Source organism: Erpetoichthys calabaricus, chromosome 5, assembly GCF_900747795.2.
Source record: "Erpetoichthys calabaricus chromosome 5, fErpCal1.3, whole genome shotgun sequence".
Classification (NCBI taxonomy): Eukaryota; Metazoa; Chordata; class Cladistia; order Polypteriformes; family Polypteridae; genus Erpetoichthys; species Erpetoichthys calabaricus.
The window spans coordinates 21,370,430-21,397,729 of NC_041398.2; the positions used below are offsets into that span (position 1 = coordinate 21,370,430).

The window sequence follows — 27,300 nt, forward strand, 5'->3', positions numbered from 1 at the left end:
TGCTGATGTTGCTTCCAGGGGCAGTTTGGGACTCGTGATGCCACAGCAGATTGATTATTTTTGCAGGCCTGCTCTGTGAGTTTGTGTGGTCTACCACTTTGTGGCTGAGCTGCTGCTGCTCCTTGATGCTTGCACTTCACAATAACACCATTGATGTCAGAGGTTTCCATGCACTTTGGGGTGAATTCCTTTCATACTCACTTTATAAGTCCTCCACAGATTTTATATTAAGAGATTATCAATTTAGCATATCGTTTAAGACATCTGCTTTGTGCAGGGTATAAGTAATTGTTTCCCACAATGTTTGCAGCCCTTCAAGTATTTCACTTTTTTATTGGCCATGTCACAATTCCAGTGTGTCACAAGTTTACATATGTAGGATCACCTCTGAACTGTTTCACTTGAGGCAAACATTTTGGGTTGCCTTCCACAAGCTTCTTGCTATAAATTGCTGGAATTTTGTCCCATTCCTCCAGAGGCAGAACTGGTGTAACTGGGACAGGTTTGTAGGCCTCCTTGCTCACATAACCTTTTTCATTCGGGTTGAGGTCAGGGTTTTGTGATGGCTATTCCAGTATCTTGACCTTGTTATCCTTAAGCCATTTTGCCACAACTTTGGGGGTCTGTTTTGGGGTCCTTGTCCATCTGGAAGCCGCATTTGCAAATGAACTTCACCTTCCTTGCTAAACTCTTGAGATGTTACTGCAGTGTTTTGCTACCATTTTCCTACCTCCTGATGCCATGTATTTTGTGAAGTGCACCAGTTCCTCCTGTAGCCCCCCACAACATGATGTTCCCACAACCATGCTTGATATTTGTTCTTGGCCTGCAGGCCTTACCCTTTTTCCTCCAAACATAACATTGATCATGATGGCCAAACAGTTGGATCGTGGATTCATCAGACCTGAGGACATTTCTCCAGAAGGTGAGCTCTTTTTCCCCATGTGCCATTGCAGGCTGCAGTCTGGCTTTTCAATGGTGGCTTTGGAGCAGATGCTTCTTCCTTACTGATCAGCCTTTCAGGTGATGTCGATGTCAGACTCATTTTACAGTGAATATCGATACTCATCTACTGGTGTCCTCCAGCATTTTCACAAAGTCCTCTGCTGTTGTTCTAGCACTGATTTTCTCTTTTTGTGCCAAAGTCCATCTTTCTCTAGAAGACAGAGTGTGTCTCCTTCCTGAGCTTTATGATGGCTCTGTGGTCCCATGGTGTTTATACTTGTGTATTATTGTCTGTACTGATGAATGTGGAACCTTCAGGCATTTGGAGATCGTTCCCAAGGATGAACCACATTTTGTGGAAGTCCACCATTTTTTTCTGAGGTCTTGGCCGATTTCTTTTGATTTTCCCATTAATGTCAAGCAAAGAGGCCATGCGTTTGATGGTCAGCCTTAACATCCATCCACATGTTAACTCTAATGAGGCTAATTGGTTTCCAGAAGCTCATTGTTGACTTGCCTAAAGGCTTGACATCATTTTCTGGAATTTTCCAAGCTGTTAAAAGGTTAACAAAGTGACCCACTGGAATTGTGATCTGGTCAATTAAAAGTGAAATACTCTGTGAACATGTTGGAAAAATGACTTGCCCTGCATAAAGTAGATGTCTTAAATGATATGCCAGATTTATAGTTTGTTAGTATAAAATCTGGGGAGGGCTTATAAAGAGAGTTTGAAAGAATTCACGCTAAGTGGATGGAGACTTCTGACTTCAACCGTAGAACTTACAGTTGACCAGGACGTTTCTAACAGAGCAGACATGTCACAAACTGACTTGTGGCAAAGGTGGCATCCTATGACAATGGCACTTTCGAAGTCACTGAGATCTTCGGTTTGTCAATGGAGATTGCATGACTATGTGCTTGAGTTGATGCACCTGTTAACAAGGAAACATCTGAACTCAGTTATTTTGGAGGGGGTTCCAAATACTTTTCCATGGTAAACACTTCCAACATTTTTGTGCATAGCAAGAATACACCAACTCAGCAGTTCTTGTTTGTCTCACTCTCAGAATTCTGAGCAGGCCAGTGTGAGTTGGGTCCGATAACTGAGCCTGTCTCCTTAATCAGCCTTGTATAGAAAAGTAAGTACAGGTTGTTTCCAAGCTGACCAGAAAAGACTAGAAGAGACGCAGGGCATTTGGTATCCTCCAGCTGCAGACCTCCAGAGCTTTGCTCTAGCTTCTAGTAGAAAGTGTCAATCAAATTGCACACAACTGATGCCATTTAGTGGACTTCATATTGTCCATCAGTCATGTTACATCATATGCGCAGTAATTTGCTTTATCTCAACACGTCAAGGCCTACTACTGTCTAGGGCTCGTTCTAATAAAACACTCTGGTAAAGATAAGGGTTGTGGGCGGGTCATATGACTCGGTAGTCATGTGGGCGTGTCGTGTAATGGCACTGTCTTTCGGGTAGTGAGACTGCTGTGCAGTAGTGCTGCGAGTTAGCACACCCCATCACACTTTTTGATTTTTCTTCCTACTCTCGATCTCTCCTTTGCTCTTTCTCTTCACTGTTCAGATTCTTTATGTTTTGATTGAACAAAGTTCATTGAAAGGTATTTGTTTTAATGGTAACGAATTCAAAATTACACAATCAGCCGATGATTGTGTTGTGTGTGTCTACAAAGCACACCGTTTCTCACTTGCTAGAATGCTCTTTATTTTCAAGTCTCGAAAACACAGCAACCGAAGGTGCACGCTATTCTCACACATGCGCAAAAACATATGCGCTCACTTTCCATGCGCGCATGCAATTACTATTACAAACATCATGTTATCCAACAGATACAACTTTATTTTTGAACAATAATCACGAAGTTTCTACATCTGTTGAAATAACTACTTTTCAAGTTTCTCAGCACTAAATCTCAACATTAAAAAATGCTCTATTTCATTACAGATGTTAGGTTTATTGCTGCTTTTTTTCTTGTCGTATTATTGTACTATTTTGAAATTATCTACAAAAATAATCCGTTAAAAAAGCAGCCCTGCGGGTCGCTGCGTGCATGTGACATATACCTGAAATTCGATTGGCTGTTCAGCGGGGTGCCTGACTCGCGGAGCTCCAATGGTTTGTCCAATAGATAGCAGGATTCGCCCGAAGACACGCCCAGTCCTCTCGCCCCGAGTCGCCCGCTGATGACTCGGTAGGTTTTACAGAACTGGACTGCTGTACGAAGCGCGTGTTTGCTCTTTCTTCAGGGAGAAAAAACGGAGCAAAACAAAAGAAGGGAGAGACAAATCGGCGATTCGGTGAGCAACGGGCGGGTGCGAGGATCATGGGTGGGAGAGGAGAGCGGACAGTACTGTCACGGTGCACCGTGATAAACCGAAGTGAAGTTAGCTTGACGTTCGACATTCATACCTTTTGGTAAATCTGGGGACCCCTGTTTCTTCTCATTCTCTGGTGTTATCGAATAGAGAGTTAATCAGCCGTGGGGAATACCGTTACTGATGCCTATTTTAAGAAGACACGAATACGCACCCTGCAAACACCAGCCACGGAATATTGCGCTTCTGAACATAAAGCGAAACGTCCACTTCTCGTGGCGAATGCACACTTAAGGGTTGTGCATGAAAGACGGCAGCAGCTCCCATCTAATGCTGCCTTCGGGGACTGCCGAACAGACGGCAAAGCTCAGCCTCCGAGCTTTACACGATTTTCGGTATCATGGGGCGAGCAGATAGAACAGCCCCAGAGTGTGATGTGTCCACCTCCGTGCATGACTGTGTGGATGATGTTCTTTGGGTCATAACTCAGCATTTCTCTTCCTCCAAATACGGCGGGTCGAGTTGATGCCAAAGAGCTCGATTTGAGTTTGAACTTTCTCTCAAGCCTTCTCTGAATCATTGTGATGTTCACTGGCAAACTTGAGACGGGCCTGTACACGTGCCGCCTTGAGCTTGCGAGCGCTGAAAGATTTCAATCCTTTACGGCGTAGTAGTGTGTTACCAATGGTGTTCTTGATAACTGTGGTCCCAACTGCCGTTTAGATCTTTAGCAAGCTCCTCCCGTGTAGTTCTGGGCTGATCCCTCACTTTTCTCATGATCATCCTCACCACATGAGGCATGGAGCTCCAGAGTGAGGGTGATTGATGGTCGGTTTATATTTCTTCCATTTCCGAATAATCGCACCAACAGTTGTCCCCTCCTCTTCAAGCTTCTTGCTGATGGTCTTGTATCCCATTCCAGCCATGTCCCCGACGTCCTTTGACAGCTCTTTGGTGTTGCTCGTGGTGGTGGAGACGTTGGAATGGAAGACATTGATTCTGTGGACCGGTGTGCTCAGTGCCGTAGCTCGAGTTCGTGCCGCTCGGGGCGGTGCTTCAATGTCCCGCCTTCTAACATATCGGAATATGTTAACCTATTTAAATAGAAAATTAAAATAACGTATAGAGAAAAATTAAGATAAATTTTGCCTAGATTTATTCATATATAGAGATACAAATAATTTTTCACATAAGCATCAACTAGATAAGAATATAGTATAGACGCACTGATAAGCCGTGTTCTGATTATTAGCTTAATATAATTACGCTGCGAAAATCAGAACCAGTGTAGTGTACCAGTGATAGCTGGGGATGTTTTCTGCGCAGAGCAAGAACGCATTCGGATTGATAACGAAACGAACTTATAAATTGTAAACGAGTTGTTTTATCTTCCTAGAAATTATTATCGGTATGATGTTTATTTTTGTTATTGCCTCATAAATTTCAACTGCTGTGTTTGATGCCGACACAGAAGGACAGTCTGAAAATTATTTTTAATAATCCATCCATCCATTTTCCAACCCGCTGAATCCGAACACAGGGTCACGGGGGGTCTGCTGGAGCCAATCCCAGCCAACACAGGGCACAAGGCAGGGAACCAATCCTGGGCAGGGTGCCAACCCACCGCAGATTTTTAATAATAATAATAATAATACATTTTATTTATACAAGGCGCCTTTCAGAGAACTCAAGGACACCGAACAAACAATAAATAAATAAATAAAAGACACAATTATAAACAACTTAAAACATCAGAAAATCTAAAAATTAAAACCAAACAAAACCACTATAATCAGGAGGAAAAAAAAAAAGCCATTTTAAACAGATGTGTTTTAAGTTTACATTTGAAGGATGAATATGATTTGATATTTCGGAGATCCGCAGGTAATGAATTCCAGAGCTTGGGAGCAGAACGGCTGAAAGCTCTGCTCCCCATGGTGGTTAGACGGGCGGGAGGGACGGTAAGATGGGTGGAGGAAGAGGATCTAAGGTTACGGGATGGAATGGCAACATGAAGAAGGTCAGACAGATATGGAGGGGCGAGGTTATGGATGGCCTTAAATGTTAATAGCAGAATCTTAAAATCAATACGAAACTTGATCGGGAGTCAATGAAGCTGCTGCAAGACCGGAGTAATATGGTGAATAGAAGGGGTTCGAGTGATGATACGTGCTGCAGAATTCTGGACTAACTGAAGCTTTTGAAGAGATTCTATTTTTGAAGCATTTGTGGACAAAAATCAGAGAATTTTACTTTTTTCATTCATGGGTGATAGTTTTCCGAACCCTACTGCTTACACACGAATTGTACTGAGCCTTTTGGCTAATAATGCCGCCCGGGGAGGACTGCTAACTCCGCCCACAGCTAGCTACGCCACTGGGGGTGCTTTATACACATAACAAGTTGAGATAATAATAATAATAATACATTTTATTTATTTAGCGCCCCTCACTCAAGACACTTCAAACGTGTTGTTAACAGGGAGGAGCAGCAGCAGCATGCGTGCGCCAGCGTCCCTTCCTCTGAGATAGTATGATCAAAATGTTTTGGGCTCGTCCGGGATTTGAACCCGGGACCTCTCGCACCCAAAGCGAGAATCATACCCCTAGACCAACGAGCCACTATGATCAGGCGTATCTGTGATTGATTGATTGATTGAATGAATGAATGAATGAATGAATGAATGAATGAATGAATGAATGAATGAATGAATGAAATCTGTGTTCCACGTGGGCACACGGCCAATCTGTGGGAGCCAGAATTCTGGCTGGGTTGCAGGGGACCAAATACTTCTTTCACGCAATGACCAGCAAATCAATTTATAACTTTTATGTAATGCATTTTTTCTGGATTTTTGGTTGATATTCTGTCACTCTCAGTTAAAATGAAACTACCATAAAAATTAGAGACTCTTCATTCCTTTGTAAGTGCGCAAACTTTCAAATTGAGCAGGGGATCAAATACTTATTTTCCCCCGCTGTAAATAAAATGAGTAAATATGCAAACAAATAAAAGTTGTGAGGTGCAAATGAGGAAGAGGAGAACCAAAGAAAAGTTGAGGTATCATTTTTAGGCCACCTCGTTTACTGCCAACGTTCAAAACCATGAACAGAAATGAGCACATGGTGGCCTAACAGATGCCTTTTCAGCCTCTGCCGCTTCTCAGATATATTGTCTATGTCAAGCAGGTCCGGGTCGGGGGGGGGGCTTCCATCATGCGGGAGTGTGTTCCTCAGACTGAGACGCTGTCTTCTGGGAGTTCTCGAATGGATGTCTTCCAGACTGGTAAGGGCGTGGCTTAACTGGTAGGGGGCGTGGCTTATGTGTCCAACCCTTCTCAGAGCTACGGAGGAGAAAAGGGACGGCATTGTTCTCGTTGGCTCCCCCTGTCGGCCCAACAGGGTATTGCGACCTTGTCTGAGCATGGAAGTTGATCCTCAGACCCCCCAAAGTGTAACAAAGTACTGTGAAATTAGGCAAAAAATAAATAGCAACATAAAATGTGAGTATAAATAACTAAATGCGTCATAAAATTGCTTATTTCTTTTTGTATCGGTATATTATTTTTTATATATTTTTGGGCAGAGTGGTGGGCTAGGGATCTGCACTGGCAATCGGAAGGTTGCCGGTTCGAATCCCGTAAATGCCAAAAGTGACTCTACTCTGTTGGGCCCTTGAGCAAGGCCCTTAACCTGGGTTTGATGTTAATCTGCATCCAGCCCTGCAACCTGCAGGGAAGAACTTGGGGTTTGGTGGTAGAACTGGCACTCCAGCCACCGTAAATAACCTCCCACTGTTCCCACTCCATCTGAACTAGTGTGGTGCTGAGGTGTCACCCGTTTTCATGGCTGCACTCGAGTCCTAATCTGGGGTCCTGTGTTGGTTTGTCGTGTGGTGGGTGCAGCAATGCGCTCTATCAGCGCCTGCTCCTAACCTCTCTCTCTGTCTTATTATTTTTTCACTTCATTGACCCCACAGGCAGCATGAAATGAAAACTGTCACATTCACTTGTCAAAGCTGTGAGGGGCGGGTTCGAGCAAATACTGTTTTGCGATTGGTGAATCGGCAGCCATCAAGTGTCACGTGTACAGCAGACACTTCAAATTATGAATTTGGAGTTTCTTGAATTCATGTCCCCGCTAAACACGGTAACTCCGGCTGATATTTTCTTGCCACGGGATTCCCGAGCCACGCGAAACACATCCATCCAGTCTGCAGATGATTCACCAATCAAAATGCAGTACTCACTAGAGCCCGCCCTCATAATGTTAATGAGTGAAAGTAACAGTTTTCATTTCAAGGCCTGTGAGGTCACTGAAGTGAAGAAATAATAAACAGATATATAAAGAAATAAGGAAAAAAAGTACATTTTGTGACCCATTTCATTATTTATGCTCACATTTTAAGTTGTTATTTATTTCTTTGTCATATTTCATAGTACTCTATCAGGCACGTGCGCCTGAGGATCACCTTCCAGGCTCGGACAAAGGTATGCAGTACCCCACTGGGGCAAGAGGGGGCGCCAACGCTAACAATGATGTCTCTTTTCTCCTCCGTAGCTCTGTGAAGTGTTGGACACCTAAGCCACGCCCCCTATCAGCTAAGCCACGCCCTTACCAATCGATTCAAGAACGGCTGTTTTTGACTCCGGTGCCATTTCTGTTCTCCTTTTCCTGCAAGTTCCACCCTGTGGCAGCACAGAAACAAACTTTGAAGTGTACTTGAGTTATTTTTGGTGACTGTAGGAAGTGATTCTGTCACTTTGTTTTGTTCTGACAGAGGCTAAGGAGGCTGCTTGACCAGTTCATATGCTGATGCACAGAGGTGTCTAATGGGCTTCTGGGCAGAGCTGACCATGTGAGGAGGGGACTCTTAGAAGAGAAGAGCAGAAACTTGGGTGGAGAGAAGAGTTTCACACGGAACAATGGCTTTAGCCAGAGATGAGGTAATGGATCGACGCCTGACCTGCATTAAACAAGAGGACTGTGACTGGGGAGCACCCGAGAATGTATGGCTGAAGCTGGAGGACTGTGAAGGAAGAATTTCGATTTCTAAACCGGAGGAGTCCCAGGAGGGGATTGCTGACATTAAAAATGAAGATTCAGAGGACTTCTCAGTTACTCTCGACCTGCCAAAACAAGAAACTGGGAATGTCTTCAAACAGGAGGTTTTTTGCGGAGAGTCTCATTCCAGTTCACAGCCCTGGCTCGCTAACACGGGAGGACACCTGTCTGCTGAACAGAATTCTGTGGAACTGAAATCGGAGTTTGAGGAGGAAGTCCTTGAAGGAAATGAAAAAGGAGAAGAAGAAGAGCAGAAGTCATCTAGGAGTGTTAGAATAGGTAAGTCATGTGATTAAACATAACAGAAAAAGTGAAACGGAGAACATCTACAAGTCCTACCTGTGCTTCTCTTGGTGTATCCAGTAGGTTTCAATTATCATGAAGGTGGGATACATGTTTGGTTGAATTTGAATAAACAACATTTATTTATATAGCACATTTTCATGCAAATAATGTAGCTCAAAGTGCTTTACATGATGAAGAAAGAGAAAAAAGACAAAATAAATAAAAATTAGAATACGAGAACACTAATTATCATAGAATAAAAGTAAGGTCTGATGGCCAGGGAGGACAGAAAAAAACAAAAAAAAAATCTCCAGACAGCTGGAGAAAAAAATTAAAATCTGCAGGGGTTCAGGCCATGAGACCACCCAGCCCCCTACTTAATTGAATATACAGAGCATCAGGATTAAATGAAGGTGAAGTTATTGGAAAGCCTTGTTAAAGTAATGTGTTTTCAGCAGTTGTTTTAAAGTGCTCCACTGTGAGTACAAAAATCAATTTTTTGGTCATTCCTTGAACATGTTTTTTCTGCAAATATTCAGAACAAACATTTCACAAAAAATACATATATATACATATTAAATACACAATATATTTTATAAGCTTTTCACAAAAAATATTTATAAATTATACATAAAATATCTATTTGAAATAATTATATGTACATATATTAAATACATCTTATATTTTGAACATTACATAACATTAATATAGTATACATAAAATGTGTGTGTGTATATATATATATATATATATATATATATATATATTAGTCACAAACTTGAGGCAGAGTCATATAAAGGTTTGGAGCAGCCACCCGTATAATTTGGTTTCCTGGCTGCCAAGTTGCTTTTCAAAATAATACAGCACTGATGTGCACAAAACTGAGTCCAACAACAACAACAACATTTATTTCTATAGCACAGTTTCATACAAAAAGTAGCTCAAAGTGCTTTACATAATGAAGAAAAGAAAAATAAAAGACAAAATAAGAAATTAAAATAAGGCAACATTAATTACCATAAAAAAAGAGTAAGGTCCAATGGGCAGGGGGGACAGAAAAAACAAAAAAAAAAACTCCAGAGAGCTTGAGAAAAAAAAAAAAAAAAATCTGCAGGGGTTCCAGGCCACGAGACCACCCAGTCCTCCCTGGGCATTCTACCTAACATAAATGAAAATAGTCCTCTTTGTAGTTAGGGTTCTCACGGAGTCACTTGATGCTGATGGTCATACAGACTTCTGGCTTTTAATCCATCCATCATTTTTGGAACATCATGGTGCTTAGAGTAGATGGTGGTGGCAACACCGGAAAAGGAAACAGAAGAGAGAGTAGGGGTTAGTACAGATTTTAGAGCCACCATGAATAGGTATTATAATGAATTGGATATACAGAGTATCAGGATTAAATTACAGTGAAGTTACGAGAAGTCCAAAACAAGACTGAGGGAACAGGGAAAAGGGGATCACAGGAAGTGAAGTCAAAGGGGTGGGGCTCATGTAGGTCTTCTGCCATTGGTGCGAGCCCGGACGTGACATCACAGGGGTTGGAGCCAGCAAGGTTTCCAAAGCGATTTTTTTGCTTTAGACTAAATAGAAGAAGTTACATTAAGTGACAGCAAGGATTTTCAATTTGAAGTAAGGCAAAAAATTACGTTAGGTGAACAAACATATTAATATAGTTCATTACAACTACTAAAATTACCTTAAATCAAAAAGAGGCCTTTTTCTATTTTTAGAGTGTGTCTGCGGAGAGAGTGTCGACCTCGTCATCGAGAGGTTTACTTACCTCGGCAGTGACATTCATGTGACTCTTCCTATGAAGTCAGTAGACAGACTGGTTGTTTCCTGAAGAGAGGTATTGGCTCTCTGGAAATGTGTTCTTTTTCAATTGTGGCGTTTTAATAACCTGAATTTAAATAAAAAGGTATTATCCCTCCCCTGCATGCAATATGATGGTTAAAAGATTACACGAGTACAAAAGGATAATCTAGCTCTTTACTGACGGTTTCACGTGGTATTACAAACGGGAAGCTTATGACAGACATATCAAGCCGTGGGAATCTTGATCTGTGCAGCCCGTCATCTTTCGTCGCCACGCTGAAAGGATTTTAGCCGGACAGAAGACATACTCTTCCGCCCGGAAGCTTCAAAGTGTTGGCCGTAGGTGTCCATTCTTATATAGTGGTTCTCCATGTGCAGGCTCTTGGCTCCGGATCCAAACAAGGGCAGGAAAGTACTCAAACCCCACCTTCAAACATTCAGGAATAGCACAATGCCCACATACAGTTCTCATTCTCCCAACAAGGAAATATGCTGACAGAAGACAGAAATATACAAGTCTGTCTTTAGGCTGACTATTCAATTCTCCAGTTGTCTGTGTCTCTCTAGCCCTGTGCTTGGCTCGGCAAGTCTAAATGCTGATACTGTGCCTGTGTACCATAGTTGGTCTGCCTGTATGAATGAATCCATAACATTGGGCACAGAGAACAGTGACATTAAACTTAAATAAAAAAACACATAGTATAACACTGGTTTGCAGCAGTCACCCCTTCAGTCTCTAAATTTGGCACATTTATCTAAAATCTGTTTTCAAGCGGTCATTCCGTCTGTGTTTTCCGCATCGTGCAAATCAAAGGGCCCTACTTACGGGGATCGAATGTCAAACATCCGCGCTTGAGGTGAAGCCTCAGCTGTTGCGCCACGGCGGCTGGTTCACCTATTTGACGGTACAGTATATGAAGATTGGAGGTGGAGAAACAACTGAAGGACTTCTTCTGGCTGTATATGAATAGTTGGCATTTGTAGTAGGGCCACGGTGAAGAAAAAAAATATGTCGAGAATAACGTCGACATGTTGACTTTATTCTCGACATTTCCACTTTATTCTCATAGTTTATTTTGCCATTAAAGTAGAATGTCGTAAACTAAACTTGCTCTTAAAATGAATGTTTAATTTACTAGATTTTCTCAAACCCCATCATAAGTTAATGGAGCACATTAAATGCTTTATATTAAGTGTTCCCCGACCCAGTTGTTAATCGCTACGCGCTTCTTAAACGGACGTCCTCTTGTACTGAGAGGAGCCGCAGGCAGCGATCGCTGCACAGAATTCCTTCACTTCATGATATTCCTGCTCTCTAAACATTTAGAATGCTAAAATAAATACTTGATAATATTTTCATGATGAAATGCATTAATTAGGTATTAAACTTCCACGGTAATGTAGCGGTAGTGCTGCTCCCTCGCAGTAAGGGGTCCCCAGGAGTAAGTTCAGTGTAGAGAACTTTGTAAGAGTCATTTTCCTTGTTCTATAAGATTCATGGATACAGTATTTCTTAGATGACAATGCATAAATAACGGGAGGTTCCTATAATCCCCGTAAGTAGAATGTTGTGGTATATTCTACCATTTCTAACAGCTTGGAGTAAACCTTATTCTTCAGTTAGTTAGTGACAGCCTTGCCTTGTATAAGGTGTGGAGGCATACGGTTTTTAACCGTGATCACACGTCACCGTGCCTAGGCACTTGCCTATGTGCCAACCGGCTTACGAGCCTTTTGAGTGTGTGAAGTAAATATGCACTTAACAGCACTTAATTTATGTGTTGTGCCGTGCGTAAAGTGTACAAAAGAAGAAGCTGAGAACCTTTAAGTAGAGAAGAAAAAACTTGACCGCACGTAACAGTGCTCAATGGCCTACGGGCTCTTTGAATGTGAGAAATAACAAGTAAAGAAAACTTGTTTACTTAAGTCCAACACCGTACGCTAAGGCGTACAGAAGAAGAAATTGAGAACCTATGGAAATATGGAAATGTATGGGAATAACTAAAGTCCTTCAAGAAAAGCTAAGTTTAATGAAGATACATTTTTTCCTTTGCCTTTTATTCTACGTGTGTAACTATTTTTTCTTTTATTCTTGTGTGGATTATTTGCTTTTAACTTTCACTAAATACCTTTAAAAACGAACTCTTGGACTCTGAGAATTCTTTTGACACGCGTCTTACCCGTGCCTGATGACACCTTATAATTCAGCGGCTACAAACTTTATGGCAGGTGTGACGAGGCTCCAAAAAACTGGATGTATGAATGGGTATCTCAGAGGTTTAACTGAAATATTGTGTGAATGTTGGGTTCGTGATCTGGTAGTCGGAGACACGAACACAGAATTTAATGGATGTTTCTTCTGAGCGGGCTTTCTTTATTGCATGCGTGCTATCTCTGTCCGACGTACCAAACCCCCAGTTCCTATCCTTCCTTTTTCTTTCTCCACCTAACCAATCATCACACGATAGACGTCTTTGTGAAATTAACACTAGTTGTAAACTTAGACCACGGAGTGTTCAGTACTTTAAAAAAATCTTCGTTATACAACCATTCAGGGTTGCGCCCATCCAAACAAACACTAGCAGGGTCAATATAGCAGAACAAAACCGCACATCCCACATGACTTTGGAAGGAAACTGAAGCACACCGAGTAAACCCACCAGAAAAACATACAAACTCAAGGTAGGGAACACTCAGGACCCCCTTGCTGCAAGGCAGCAGTGCAACATCTACGCCACCACATGCTTTAATGCATTTCGTCATGAAAATGATATCAGGTATTTATCTTAGCATTGTAAATGTTCAGGGAGCAGGAATATCACAAAATGAATGTATTCTGTGTGGTGATCGCTGCCTGCACCTCCTCTTAGTGCAAGAGGTAGTCAATTTAAGAAGCACGTAGCGATCAACATGGCTCAGGGAACACTTAACACAAAGCATTTCATGCGCTACATAATTTATGACGGGGTTTGAGAAAATCCAACCTATCCATCCATCCATCCAGTATCCAACCCGCTATATCCTAACTACAGGGTCACGGGGGTCTGCTGGAGCCAATCCCAGCCAACACAGGGCGCAAGGCAGGAAACAAACCCCGGGCAGGGCGCCAGCCCACCACAGGGCCCACACACCAAGCACAATTTAGAATCGCCACTCCACCTAACCTGCATGTCTTTGGACTCTGGGAGGAAACCCACGCAGACACGGGGAGAACATGCAAACTCCATGCAGGGAGGACCCAGGAAGAGAACTGGGGTCTCCTAACTGCGAGGCATTGAGAAAATGTAGTAAATTAAATATTCATTTTAAGATGAAGTTTAGTTTTTACAGTATGACTTTATTCTCGACATATAGTTTGTTTTTTTTCTTCACCGTGACCCTAATACGCTTCTGTACTATTAAAACACTTGGAAAGTAGATTTCAGATCCAAACTTTAATATGCAGATCTAGATGTACATATGACAGTGTGTGTGGTCTACAATAAAAATTAAAGTAGAAGTATTCTTAGTTCTCACATTACACGTAAAGGAAAACCACGTTGCAAAATCTTATGCAAATATTAATCACAGAGTTGCAATGCTGATGTTGGCCACTTGGTGTAACTAAAGGCACAATTGAGAAGCGTTAAAGCGTTAACTATTATAACATCATTAATTCATCCATTTTCCAACCCGCTGAATCCTAACTACAGGGTCACGGGGATCTGCTGGAGCCAATCCCAGCCAACACAGGGCGCAAGGCAGGAACCAATCCCGAGCAGGGCACCAACCCACCGCAGATAACATCATTAATAAATTAAATATTCTTAGTTAACAGTGCCCTATAAGAACTTCATGGACAATTAACGTTCTCAAAATATACATCATTACTTTCTGGTTCTTTACTCATTTAACTTTAACAAGGGAATAACGTATTGGTTCCTACATAGTCATATATACAATTTAATATGAACAGAACTTGCGTTGCTTCATTTGACGCCCACTTATTCCTAAGGAACTCTCTAACTATTTGGAGTGCAGATACTTAAACAGACAGTGGGAAACAACCACGCTTTCTCTTTCTTCCTGCTACCCACAGTCCTTCACTCCGCGGAAGGCAGCATCTAAGTCCCTCCTCCTGATGACTGAACTCCGCCTCCCAGACAGGTCTGATTATTTGGGTAGTCGCCTGCAAAGGTGCGCAGACCCGGTGAGTCCCAATTAGGTAAAACATGTATACTGTATCACATATCTGTGATCTGCTTCTCACAACTGAGAGGACATGGCAGACGTTTGCCTTCTGGCTGACCAACCACAAGTGCTACCTAATAGGTAGTCACCTAAATAATCATAATGCCATTCAGACCAAAGAATGTAATACTTTGCTCTTCACCCTGTCAAGTAAGCAAACCAGCCACCATGGCCCAACATCAGAGGCTTCACCTGAGGTGGTGACATCCGAGGTTCGCTCAGAATGGGCACCCCTCCATTGCAGGGCACACTGGCACTCACAGCCACACCCAGTCAGACCAGACCGTGATTTACATAGCAGACATGTCTGTGGGATATGATAGGGCAATGGAGAAACTGATCAGACACCAGGAGAAGATGTAAAGTCTATAAGTACAATGGACAGACCAGGAATGGAACCTCATTGTGAGGTGGTGACAGCAACCAGTGTCACCACCTCTCTCTTTTCCATAATTTGTTCTTTTAATTAATCTAATTAAATTGTTCATTTAATTGCAGGTTCACATGAGAATGCTCAGACCTCTTTTGAGAGCAGACAGCAACAGGAACAGGACAAGGAGAAGATGAATAAATCAACAAGAGGATCTGAGACTATGGCTACTTTGCAGTGTAGTTCCCCTCCTACCGGTCTAACACAGGTAGGAGCCATCAAGACTGATCAACAAGAAGTGCATAACACAAATCGACAGACTTTGTGTGCTCGACAGGAGTGCACAAAAACCTTCAAATACAAATCTGACTGTAAAGATCACAAGTTGATCCAGACCGGACAGAAGCCATATGCCTGTTCTGAATGTGGAAAACTCTTTTCACGGAGAGACCATCTTAACAAACATGAAAGAATTCACACTGGAGAGAAGCCTCATTGCTGCTCAGAGTGTGGCAAACAATTCTCGCAAATAAGCAATCTTCAGATCCACACTAGAATCCACACTGGAGAAAAACCTTATTGCTGCTCTAAATGTGGTAAGCGATTCTCCCATAACAACACTCTCCAGCAACACACCCGAATTCATACTGGAGAGAAGCCATTTGGCTGTTCTGAATGTGGCAAGAGATTCTCCGTTAACAGTAGCCTGCAGAAGCACATGACCATCCACAGTGGAAAGAAACCGCATTGCTGTTGTGAATGTGGCAAAACGTTTTCCTACAACAGCAGTCTTCAGAAACATGCAAAAATTCACACTGGGGAGAGAACTCATTGCTGTTCCGATTGTGGGAAAAGATTCTCACAAATATGCCATCTTCAACGCCACATCCGAATTCATACCGGAGAGAAACCTTATTGTTGCACGGAATGTGGAAAACGGTTCTTGGAGGTCAGCCATCTTCAGAGTCACATCAGAACTCACACGGGAGAGAAACCATACTGTTGTTCAGAATGTGGCAAACGATTTGCGTACAGCAATACCCTTCACAAACACAGAAGAATTCACACGGGTGAGAAACCTCACTGCTGTTCTGAATGTGGGAAAAGATTCTCGGAGGTGTTCCATCTTCAGTGTCACCTTAGAATCCACACTGGAGAGAAGCCGTATTGCTGTCCTGAATGTGGAAAACAATTCTCAAACAGCAGTGGCCTTCATAGACATAAGCGAGTTCATAGTGGAGAGAAGCCTTACAGCTGCTCTGAATGTGGTAAGAGTTTTTCAGACAGAAGGCGACTTCATAGACATATGAGAATTCACACTGGAGAGACAGAAAATAATAAAATGGCAGGAGAGGCAAACAAAAATATGGCAAATGTGGAATAAAACCACTGAAACTGTACCACAGGTTTTGGGGTCAAGACGACTTCTCAAAGGAAACTAGACATCTTAGCCATCTACATTCAGCTTTATGAATGGCTGTAAATAGACTTGAAGAAGATATAGTGACCAGTGTAATACTGTGATCTGTGAGCCTGACGTTGTATAAATACAGTTTTTTGTGTAGCATACATTCCTGAAATACACTGTGTTAAAATGTGTAAGTAAAAATTTGAAGACTTTTTTTTTTCCAGGCAACTGCAACAATGTAGTAGTAGTAGTAGTAGTAGTAGAGCTTTGTTGTCATCCTAACAATATACTTACAGTACACAGTGGGATGAAATATCGTCCTCCAGAGTCAAAAGGTGCAGTACACAAGATATATATATATATATATATATATATATATATATATATATATATATCCATCCATCCATCCATCCATTTTCCAACCCGCTGAATCCAAACAGGGTCACGGGGGTCTGCTGGAGCCAATCCCAGCCAACATAGGGCACAAGGCAGGAATCAATCCCGGGCAGGGTCCCAACCCACCGCAGTATATATATGTATATATATATATATATATATATATATATATATATATATATATATATATAACTAAAAAACATATACAGTATTAAGTAGTATTATGTAATCCAGAGAGTGTGTGGAGTAAAGAGTCCAGTGTGGAGGAGGGCAGCATGGTGTTCAGGAGCCGGACTGCTTGGGGAAAGAAACTATTGCACAATCTCGCAGACCTGCTCCTGATGCTGCAGAGTCGTCTTCCAGATGGAACAGGAGTAAACAGTTGGTGGGAGGGGTGGTGGGGGTCAGCCATGATGCTAGTGGCTTTATGAAGGCAGCGTGAGGTGTAGATCTCCTGCAGACTGGGTAGAGAGCTGCCAATGATGCACTCTGAAGGGCTTTGTGGTCGGAGGCATGCCAGTTTCCATACCAGACTGTAATACAGCTGGTCAGGACGCTCTCTATGGTGCCTCTGTAGAAGGTGGTAAGTATGGATTTATGGAGGTTCACCTTCTTCAGTCGTCGCAGGAAGTAAAGACGCTGCTGGGCTCTTTTTGTAAGATAGTTGGTGTTTTTGGTCCAGGACAGGTCCTCTGTGATATGAACACCTAGGAACTTGGTGCTCTTCACTCTCTCTACTGTGACGCCATCAATTTTGAGTGGGAGATGGACAGCCTTTGTCTTCCTGAAGTCAACAATCAACTCTTTTGTCTTTTCAACATTAAGAGACAGATTATTGTCTTCACACCAAAGTACCAACCGTTCCACCTCTTCTGTGTACACCGCATCATCGTCGTTCTCAATGAGTCCCACTACTGTAGTGTCATTGGCGAACTTAATAATGTGGTTTGTGTCAGAGTTGGAGGTGCAATCATGGGTCAACAGCATGAAGAGTAGCGGGCTCAACACAGAACCCTGGGGGGCACCTGTGCTCAGTGTGATGGTGTTAGATCTTTTATTCCCAATCTGTACTGTTTGAGGTCTTTCAGTGAGAAAGTCCAGAATCCAGTTGCAGGTGGAGGTGTTAAGTCCGAGCAGATCCAGCTTACTGATCAGCTGCCCGGGAATGATAGTATTGAATGCTGAGCTGAAATCAATGAACATCATTCTTACATGTGCATTGCGGTGATCCAGATGTGACAGGATCAGGTGGAATACCATGAAATTGCATCGTCAGTTGATCGGTTTGATTGATATGCAAACTGTAGAGGGTCCAGTTTGGGGGGCACCTGATTCTTTATGTGACTCAAAACTAACAGCTCAAAGCACTTCATAATGATTGGAGTGAGTGCCACTGGGCGGTAGTCATTGAGTTCTGAGGCTGTGGCTGTCTTTGGGACAGGTCTGATGGTGGTGTTTTTAAAACATTGTGGCACAACAGCTTGGCTCAGGGAGATGTTGAAGATGTCCACTAGGACATCAGTCAGCTGGTGTGCACAAGCTCTGAACACACGTCCAGGTATGTTATCTGGTCCAGCAGCTTTGTGTGGGTTGACCCTGATGAGAGTCCTTCTCACACTAGCTGCAGACAGGGACAAAACTTGATTGTCTGACGAGGGGATGGCCTTCCATGCTGGTTTATTGTTCTGTGTCTCAAACCTGGCATAGAAGGTGTTAAGAGCGTCTGGAAGAGAGGTGTCGTTAACACACATATGCGGTGGGGCCTTATAATCCATGATGGTTTGGATGCCCTGCCACATTCGCCGAGAATCTCTTGAGCAGGCGAAGTGATCACTGATTTTCTTTGAGTACTCCCGCTTTGCTAGCTTGATGCCTTGGGACAGGTTGGCTCTGGCTGCTCTGAGTGCCACTTCGTCGTTGGCTTTGTAGGCAGCATCCCTTGTTTTCAGCAGCTCGTGAACTTCTGCTGTGAACCATGGCTTCTGGTTAGCGCGCGTTGAGACAGATTTGATGACAGTGACATCTCCAATGCATTTGTCAATGTATCCTGTAACTGCTTCGGCATACTCATTAATGTCAATGTGATGATCAATGGTCGCCACTTCTCTAAAGACACTCCATTTTGTGCTCTCAAAACAGTCCTGCAGGGCTTCAGTAGCTCCATCCGGCCATGTTCTGATCTGCTTTATTACCAGCTTTGTTCTCTTCAGCAATGGCATATATGCCGGAGTAAGCATTACTGTAATGTGATCAGACTGTCCAATGTGAGGGTGTGGAGTTGCTCTATATGCAGACCTGGTGTTAGTGTATACCAAGTCCAATATATTGTCTCCTCTTGTCGGAAATTTAACATGCTGGTGGAGTTTAGGCAGAACAGTCTTTAAATTCGCTTGATTGAAGTCCCCAGCGATAATAAAAAATCCCTCAGGGTGGCGAGATTGCAGGTCACCGATGGCCTCGTACAGCTCGCATAACGCCTCCTTAGCATTTGCATCGGGAGGAATATACACTGCCACAATGACAATAATACTTAATTCTCGCGGCAAATAATAAGGTCTGCACTTAACTGCCACAAATTCCACCAGCGATGAGCAGTGCTTCGTGATCATACCTGTGTTTCCACACCATTCTGTGTTGATGTATACACGCAGGCCGCCGCCGCGTGTTTTTCCGGATCTGTTGGCGTCTCCATCCGCACGGATAGCATGTAGCCCTTTTAGCTATATAGCCGCGTCGGAGATATTATCATTCAGCCAGGTTTCCGTGAAGATAAAAACACAGCAGTCTCTTACTTCGCGACGTTTTGCTCTTAGAAGTCGGATATGGTCCAGTTTGTTGTCCAATGAACGAACATTTGCCAGAATGATGGACGGAACAGCCGGTCTGGTTGGATTAGCCTTTAGCTTAGCTCGGACACCTCCTCGTTTACCGCGCTTCCGGGTACGCTCACACCGCTTGCGGCGTCTCCTTGCTGGGATGATACCTGTAGGTGATTCAGGGGCGGGTTCACGGAGCAGGCCTAGCTCACGGAGCTCTTTTGTTAGAGCGTCTTCAGGTAAGTTGTTGGTGTTAAATCTTGAATTGATTTCCAGAAGTGTGACGCTGTTGTATGAGAGTCTTTGTGTGTCTTTCACACACATGATTTATTGACTGTGCGAACAAAATAAATAGTTAAATAGTTAAAAACAGCTAAAATGCACCTTTTTTTTTTTAATCCGGAGTAGCCGCTGCGCTCTAGCATGCCGCCATGATTAGTAAGGAACCCTGGTGATTAGAGCAGCTGCACTGTTCCATTTTGACAGAAGAAGGTGTCTGCCATGTTCCGGAGTCTCAGCCATGGCAGAAAGGGGTGCCCAGACCATAAAGCCTGCCCAGAATAGGTTCACTCTAAGTCAGCCATGCCACAACTGACAACCAGCAGGCTGCGGCCTACTCATACCCCACAAAATGGAGAACTGGTTTCAAAAGTTCAAAAAAAAAAAATAGAGGTGTCACAGGTACAACCATTGCCCATATGTCTGAAAGAATAGATATGGATGTGCAATTTGGGTCCAAAAGTGTTAATAATAATAAAAGAGACACATTACGTGATTGAGAATGTATTCTCCCACAGACAGCTTCTCCACTTGAAGCTTCATAAAATAAAAGTCCTCAATGGACCCAAGCAGAGCAACAATGAGAGAAGCCAAGAAAGACGACTTGACTGGTCAGACTGTCACCTCTCGGTAATATACACCAGAGTCTGTAACCACCATACTGCGTGTTTGTGTCTGACCTTGTCTGGAGGATCTTCAGGTGTGTCCAATGGCGGACTTTATAAAGTTAGTTTGTTAAATCTCAATGTAATGAACTCTGGTAAAGTGCCTGTCACACGCTGAAAGTTGTGTAGAAGTAGCACTGTGGTTTCTTTATTTTGCCGTGCACTTGTACTGTGAGTGCTGTGCAGAGTGGAGGCAGAACCTCAACATTTTTCCCAGTTGATTTTGGGGTTCGTCAGCGGTGTGTTTTTGCACCTAATTTGTTCAGTGCTGGCATGGACTGGGTGGTGGGTAGGGCTGTAGGGCATCTGTTGGTGAAGAGAGATTCACTGATCTTGACTTTGGTGACGATGCTGTGATCTTCAATGGAGGCTCTGATGGGGGCTCTTGAGAGTCTGAGTGAGGAGTCTGAGGGTCTGGGCTTGTGATAAAAATCAACATCCAGGCCTTTAATGACCTCTTGGGCACGGCCATCAGCAGTGCGACTGTCTGTGGAGAGAGTGTCGACCTCGTCATTGAGAGATTTACTTACCTCAGCAGTGACATTCATGTGACTCTGGTGACTCTTCCTATGAAGTCAGTAGATGGATCGGGAGAGCATGGAGGGTCATGAGGTCACTGGAAAGGGGTGTGTGGCGCTGCTGATATCTCTGCAAAAGGACGAAGGTCCAAGTCTTTAGAGTCCCGGTGCTTCCTGTATGTGAGACATGGATGCTATCCAGTGACCTGAGATAAAGACCGAACTCCTGTGTCTCTTCAGAGAATCCTTGGGAGCCACTGGTTTGACTTGGTGTTGCTCATGGAGTCTCGAGTGAGGCACATGACCTGCATTGTAATCGAGTGTCAGTTATGGCACTACGGCCATGTGGTGTGATTCCCAGAGGATGATCTGGCTCGCAGGACCCTCACTACCCACGTAACACCTGGCTGCAGCAGACAGAAGGTTATTTCTGGACGGTGGGACTGGACCGCGTGTCTGCCTAGGGGGTTGCCAACGGGGATACCGAGTTTTTTTGTCATGTAGTGGGTGTGGCTCCCTATCCTAACCTGACCTTATTTATTTTGTACAAAACAGATTGAGAACCCTCATACCCTGGATGATCCCTCAAAATCCTACCCTGTTTGGAATAATACACAAAGTGATTATATTGTAAAATGATAATAATATTCTGTATATGTGCTGAATTTATAATAAACCTACCAAAAGCACAATAATCCCTAACAGAATCGGCTGAGTTTATCTGAGCAGCGCTCACTAAACACGGTCCACAAAGACAGTCCGGGTGGAAGTGGAAACAATAACTGAGCTGAATCATGGAATAGAGCAGCCAGTTAGGGAAGTCATATTCACTGGCAGGAGAGAAAATGGCTTGGCTATTTGCAAGTAGATTTGGGTGATGTGCTGGATTCAGCTGAAGTGCTGCAGCACCAATATAGTCCCTAAATCAACCCCATCCAAAAAAAAAAGACAAGATGTAGTCCTCCATGGCCTCAATAGACAATCCTAATAATATGTGCTTGTGTGGTAAAATCTGAACTTCAATGGTGTTTACTGATGATCCTCTTCATTACTGACCTGAAGTAATGTACATGTGATTTCTCAATTGTTTTATTTTTAATAAATTTGCAAAAATCTCAAGTAAACTTTTTTCACTTTGTCATTATGGGGTGTTGTGTGTAGAATTCTGAGGAAAAAAATGAATTTAATCCATTTTGGAATAAGGCTGTAACATAACAAAAGGTGGAAAAAGTGATGAAGCGCTGTGAATACTTTCCGGATGCACTGTATATTCAGATGATGACTTTATATAATCAGGCTTTGACGTTATATATTCAGAAAATTGTTGTATTTGCCTGTTTGGCACCCCATAATATATATATATATACATAGAAAAAATAAAACATATACAAGAAAGAAAGAAAGAGTAATAAGAGTGTAAAATATATACTTAGAGAAAATATAGAGAATACGAATTTGCTACTGTATATTTTTAAATATTTATGGGCCTTTTAGAGGAAAATAAATTTGCTAGATTTTGAAACACTAATAAGGTCTGGTTGTCCCGTCCCTCCAAGGAACCTGATTGGTCAGTTTGGATTTGGCATCCTGACGAATGAGGAAGTGCGGGTTTGAGACGTCTGAGAAGTAAAGGCGCATGCGTGGAGTCTCGCCTGCAAAGATGGAAAGCCAAAAAGAACGACAGGGTCTGAGACACAGGAACATGTGCTCGAGAGAGAGGCAGCGCCGGCGAAGAGATGTTAGTAAAGCACCCTACGAAGCACCCTGACAGAATCATCTTTAAAGACTGAAAGTATAAAACCGGATGGAAAGTGAGAAAGGCACCTCGAAGATAAAGTCTGAGAAGCAGCTTTACAGGAATGCGCTTGAGCGACAGAGAGAGAGGGGGTACTAAATTTAAAGATACGTTGCAACACACATGCGAATTTGGAGGAAAAGCGCTGAAGGTGCACGTTGGTCATCAACAACAACAATTAATTTTTTTGTATAGCTCAAAATCACACATGCAGTGGGCTTGAACAGGCCCTGGTTTTTGACTGCCCCCACAAGTAAAAGAAAAAACTTCCAAAAAACCCTTGCTGGGAAAAAAAATAATGGAAGAAACCGTTCAAAGCAGGTTGGGTGTGCAGTGGGTGTCATAAAATGGGGAGACCTGGGTTCGCATCCCAGATCCTCCCTGAGTGGAGTTTGCATGTTCTCCCCATGTCTGCATGGGTTTCCTCCCACAGTCCAAAGAAATGCAGTTTAGGAGCATTGGCAATTCTAAATTGTCCCGTGTGTGTGCTGGGTGTGTGTGCCCTGCAGTGGGCTGGCGCCCTGTGTTGGCTGGGATTGGCTCCAGCAGACCCCGTGACCCTGTGTTAGGATATAGCAGGTTGGACACTGACTGACTGACTGACAATACAATACACAGAAGAGGACCCAAGTAATGCTCTTCACAGATCTACATGGCCAAGCTATCATTGCCACCTCAGGAAAACAATACAAAAGTACAATAGCAAGAGTACAAGTACAGAGCAAAATGCAAGAGTCCAGCTGTGGCCAAAACTTTTGAGAATGACACAAATATTAATTTCCAGAAAGTTTGCTGCCTCAGTTTTTATGATGGCAATTTTCCTCAACTCCAGAATGTTCTGAAGAGGGATCAGATGAATTGCAATTATTTGCAAAGTCCCTCTTTGCCATGAAAATGAACTTCATCCCAAAAAAAAGCAACATTTCCACTGCCTTTCAGCACTGCCACAAAAGGACCCGCTGACGTCATCTCAGTGATCCTCTTGTTCACACAGGTGAGAGTGTCGATGAAGACAAGGCTGGAGATCACTCTATCAGAATAGAGAGGTTCAATTGTTGTGAGGAAGGCTTCAGGGTACCCAAGAAAGTCCAGCAAATGCCAGGACCATCTCCTAAAGTTGATGGTTAAGGATCGGGGGGCACCACCAGTGCAGAGCTTGCTCAGTAATGGCAGCAGACAGGTGGGAGGGCATCTGCACACCCAATGAGGGAGGCAAAGACTTTTGCAGACTGGCCAGGTGGGTGTCAAGAAGGGCATCAAAGAAGCCAAGAAAAACATCAGGGACAGACTGATATTCTGCAAAAGGTACAGGGATTTGGCTGCTGGGGACTTCTGGGGGAAAGTCATCTTCTCTGATGAATCCCCTTTCTGACTGGAAAAAAGAAAAGATGAGCGGCGCTACCATCAGTCCTGTGTCATGTGTGCCAACAGTGAAGCATCATGAGACCATTCATGTGTGGGGTTGCTTCTCAGAACACAGCCATGAATAAAGAATGGGACCAAAACCTCCTCCGAGAGCAACTTCTCCCAACCATCCAACAACACTTTGGTGGCCAACAGTGAACAATCCAGTATGATGCAGCACCGGGCCATAAGGCAAAAGTGACAACTAAGTGGCTCTGGGAGCAAAACATCGAAATTTGGGGTCCATGGCCAGGAACCTCCCCACTGAGAACTTGTGGTCAGTCATCAAACAAAAACCCACCAATTCTGACAAACTCCAAGCATTGATTAGAATGGGCAGCTGCCATCAGTCAGGATTTGGCTCAGAAGTTGATTGCCAGCCTTCCAGGGTGAATTCCAGAGGTCTTGAAAAAGAAAGAATTTCCAACACTGCAAATATGGAGTCTGTACATAAACTTCATGGGATTGTCAATAAAAGCCTTTGAAACTTTTGAACTGCTCGTCACTCTACTATAGTGTACCAGAGAAACATCTGACACAAAGATCTCAAAACACTGAAGCAGACAACTGTGTGAAAACCAACACTTGGCTCATTCTCAGAACATTTGGCCACAACTGTAGATTATATGAATACAATGAGGACTGATTGAGATCACTTGTGTCAGGTAGAATACCAAGAGGGGGCTGGGTGGTCTCGTGGCCTCGGAACATCTGCAGATTTGCCGTCTGGAGTTTTTTTTTTTTTGTTTTTTTTGTCCTCCCTGGCCATTGGACCTTACTTTTATTCTATGTTAATTAGTGTTCCCTAATTCTATTTTCTTATTTATTTTGCCTTTTTTCTCTTTCTTCATCATGTAAAGCAATTTGAGCTCCATTATTTGAATGAAAATGTGTGATATAAATAAATGTTGTTGTTGTATTTCACATAGGAGAATTCAGATTTGTTTGGAGTCCTGGGATCTCATGTATAAACGGTGCGTATGCACAAAAATGTTGCGTACTCCCGTTTCCACGCTCAAATTGCGATGTATAAAACCTAAACTTGGTGTAAGCCATGCACATTTTCACAGCAGCTAAATCCTTGGCGTACGCAAGTTCTCCGCTCGGTTTTGCAAACTGGCAGCACCCAGCATCAAAGCAGTGCTTTTGTTCCTGTGGGGTTTCCCTTTCTTTTTTAGATGCACATCCCTGACACGAGTTTATCAAATACACTGAAATTAACTGCATATCCTTTATTAGTTTAATGTATCTGATTATAATTAACCTGTAACGATATTATGGTCCACGGAATACCATAGCTGCTTTAGCGTTGTTAATCTCACTGCACCTTCTTCTTCTTCTTTCAGCTACTCCCGTTAGGTGTTGCCACAGCAGATCATCTTTTTCCATATTACTCTCACTGCATCACTCGGAGTATTTATATCACTGTATCTGAGTGGGGAATCACAGATCTACAGCAGCTGATCGGAAAGAGAATTATCAGTATATGGCATCAAGCACACGCTGCCTGAGCCATGCTGCCTATTGAACTGCTCTGACATGGCAAACACTTCAGAGCCTTCCCTGTACGGACCTCGCAGTTTAGACACAGTTTCATCCCAACAACTCTAAACACACTCAATCAGTCCATCAAGTGCTCCTTGTAGAACTGTTTGTACTTATAAGTACAATCACCTCACTGTAAACTTGGGATAGTTATAATATTGCACAACCTGAGCCACTTTATAAAGCGCGTATTTACATATGATGACGATATCATTTTAAAGATGAAATGCAGCAAAATATGTTTATTACATTATACAGTTAAAATGTTAACATCATTTAAATAATCTGTATTGTTAATAATTAAACATGTGAGGAAACAGTGCCGCAGCGCTAGCTAGTTCATGGATTGTTCCTGCCTCGTGCTGTATTCTTGCTGGGCTGGCACAACACTGGAAGGATAGATAGACAGAATAATTAAACACGTACTACGAAGACATTTCAATGTTCCTTAAATGTTTTGAAGAATTGGCGTTCTAAGCTTACAGATGGCTTAACGTCTATTACAGAGCTGATTGTGTGGTGATTGGTTACTTGGAGAAAGAAAAGTAAGGACAGGAATTGGAGGTTAGTACGTTTGAAAGACAGTACTGCGGCAACAAATTATTTCATTGTGGGTCATGCACAGCGTAGCAAGCATCTTGCGGGAGGCAGGAACAATCTCTAGGCAGGGCGCCAGCTAGTCACTATCACTGCGCCACCGTGTTCCCATGTTTAATAACATGCTTTAACTCCTATCATCATGAAAATGATATCACGTATACATCTCAGTATTTTAATCATTCAGAGAGCTGTAATATCACAAATGTAATGGATTCTGTGTCCTGTCGGAGAAAGAGAAAGCCCATTGTCACACACATATGAGTAGGGGGATGTTGTATGGACCAATCAAAGGTAATTCCACGCCAGGCCAGGGGGTGGCGGGGTGCACTAAACCTTCTTCTGTTATCTCGACAGACCAGCCACAGGAAAACCTACCTGAGTCAGTGCCGACGGTGCCAGAATCGGTGCCCAGAAGAAGGTCACTTCCAGGACACAGGCTGACGTCAGAAGGACATCACTTCCGGTCTGATCCCTTAAAGCCACCATCTTTTCCAACCCTCGTCAGTTCTGTTTTGGACTCAGTATTGTCAACAGCTATGTGCTATGTTCAAAAAACCATTTGCAGCCAGGGATATGATACGGGTGGCTGCCCCAAACCTTTTCACGTGTGTTGAGTCTGTTCCTTTTTACAACGTTTGAGGAGCACGTAGTGATTCCCACATAAAGCACACAGAAGAACACATACAATACAAAGCATTTAATGTGCTACTTTAGTTACGAAGGGATTTGAGAAACTAGTAAATTAAATGATTTCAAGATTAAGATTACAACGTTCTACTTTAATGACAAAATAAACTACGTGACTAAAATGGACATTTCAAGATTAAAG

General features: G+C 42.9%; 1 protein-coding gene and 1 non-coding gene across 2 annotated transcripts in view; one reads left to right on the forward strand and one right to left on the reverse strand.

Moving 5' to 3' along the window:
- The first annotated feature begins 3,139 nt into the window (after positions 1–3,139).
- LOC114642129 (zinc finger protein 420-like) overlaps positions 3,140–27,300 on the forward strand; it is a 46,514-nt gene continuing 22,353 nt past the window's right edge. Inside the window, exons 1-3 of the mRNA XM_051927792.1 lie at positions 3,140–3,261; positions 8,059–8,621; positions 15,174–16,427. Of these exons, the coding sequence (XP_051783752.1) occupies positions 8,204–8,621; positions 15,174–16,427 (1,672 nt within the window). The 5' untranslated portion in view covers positions 3,140–3,261; positions 8,059–8,203. The remainder of the gene's footprint in view (positions 3,262–8,058; positions 8,622–15,173; positions 16,428–27,300) is intronic.
- On the reverse strand, positions 5,828–5,899 carry trnap-ugg (transfer RNA proline (anticodon UGG)). The gene has a single exon. It is a non-coding gene; the product is annotated as a tRNA-Pro (tRNA).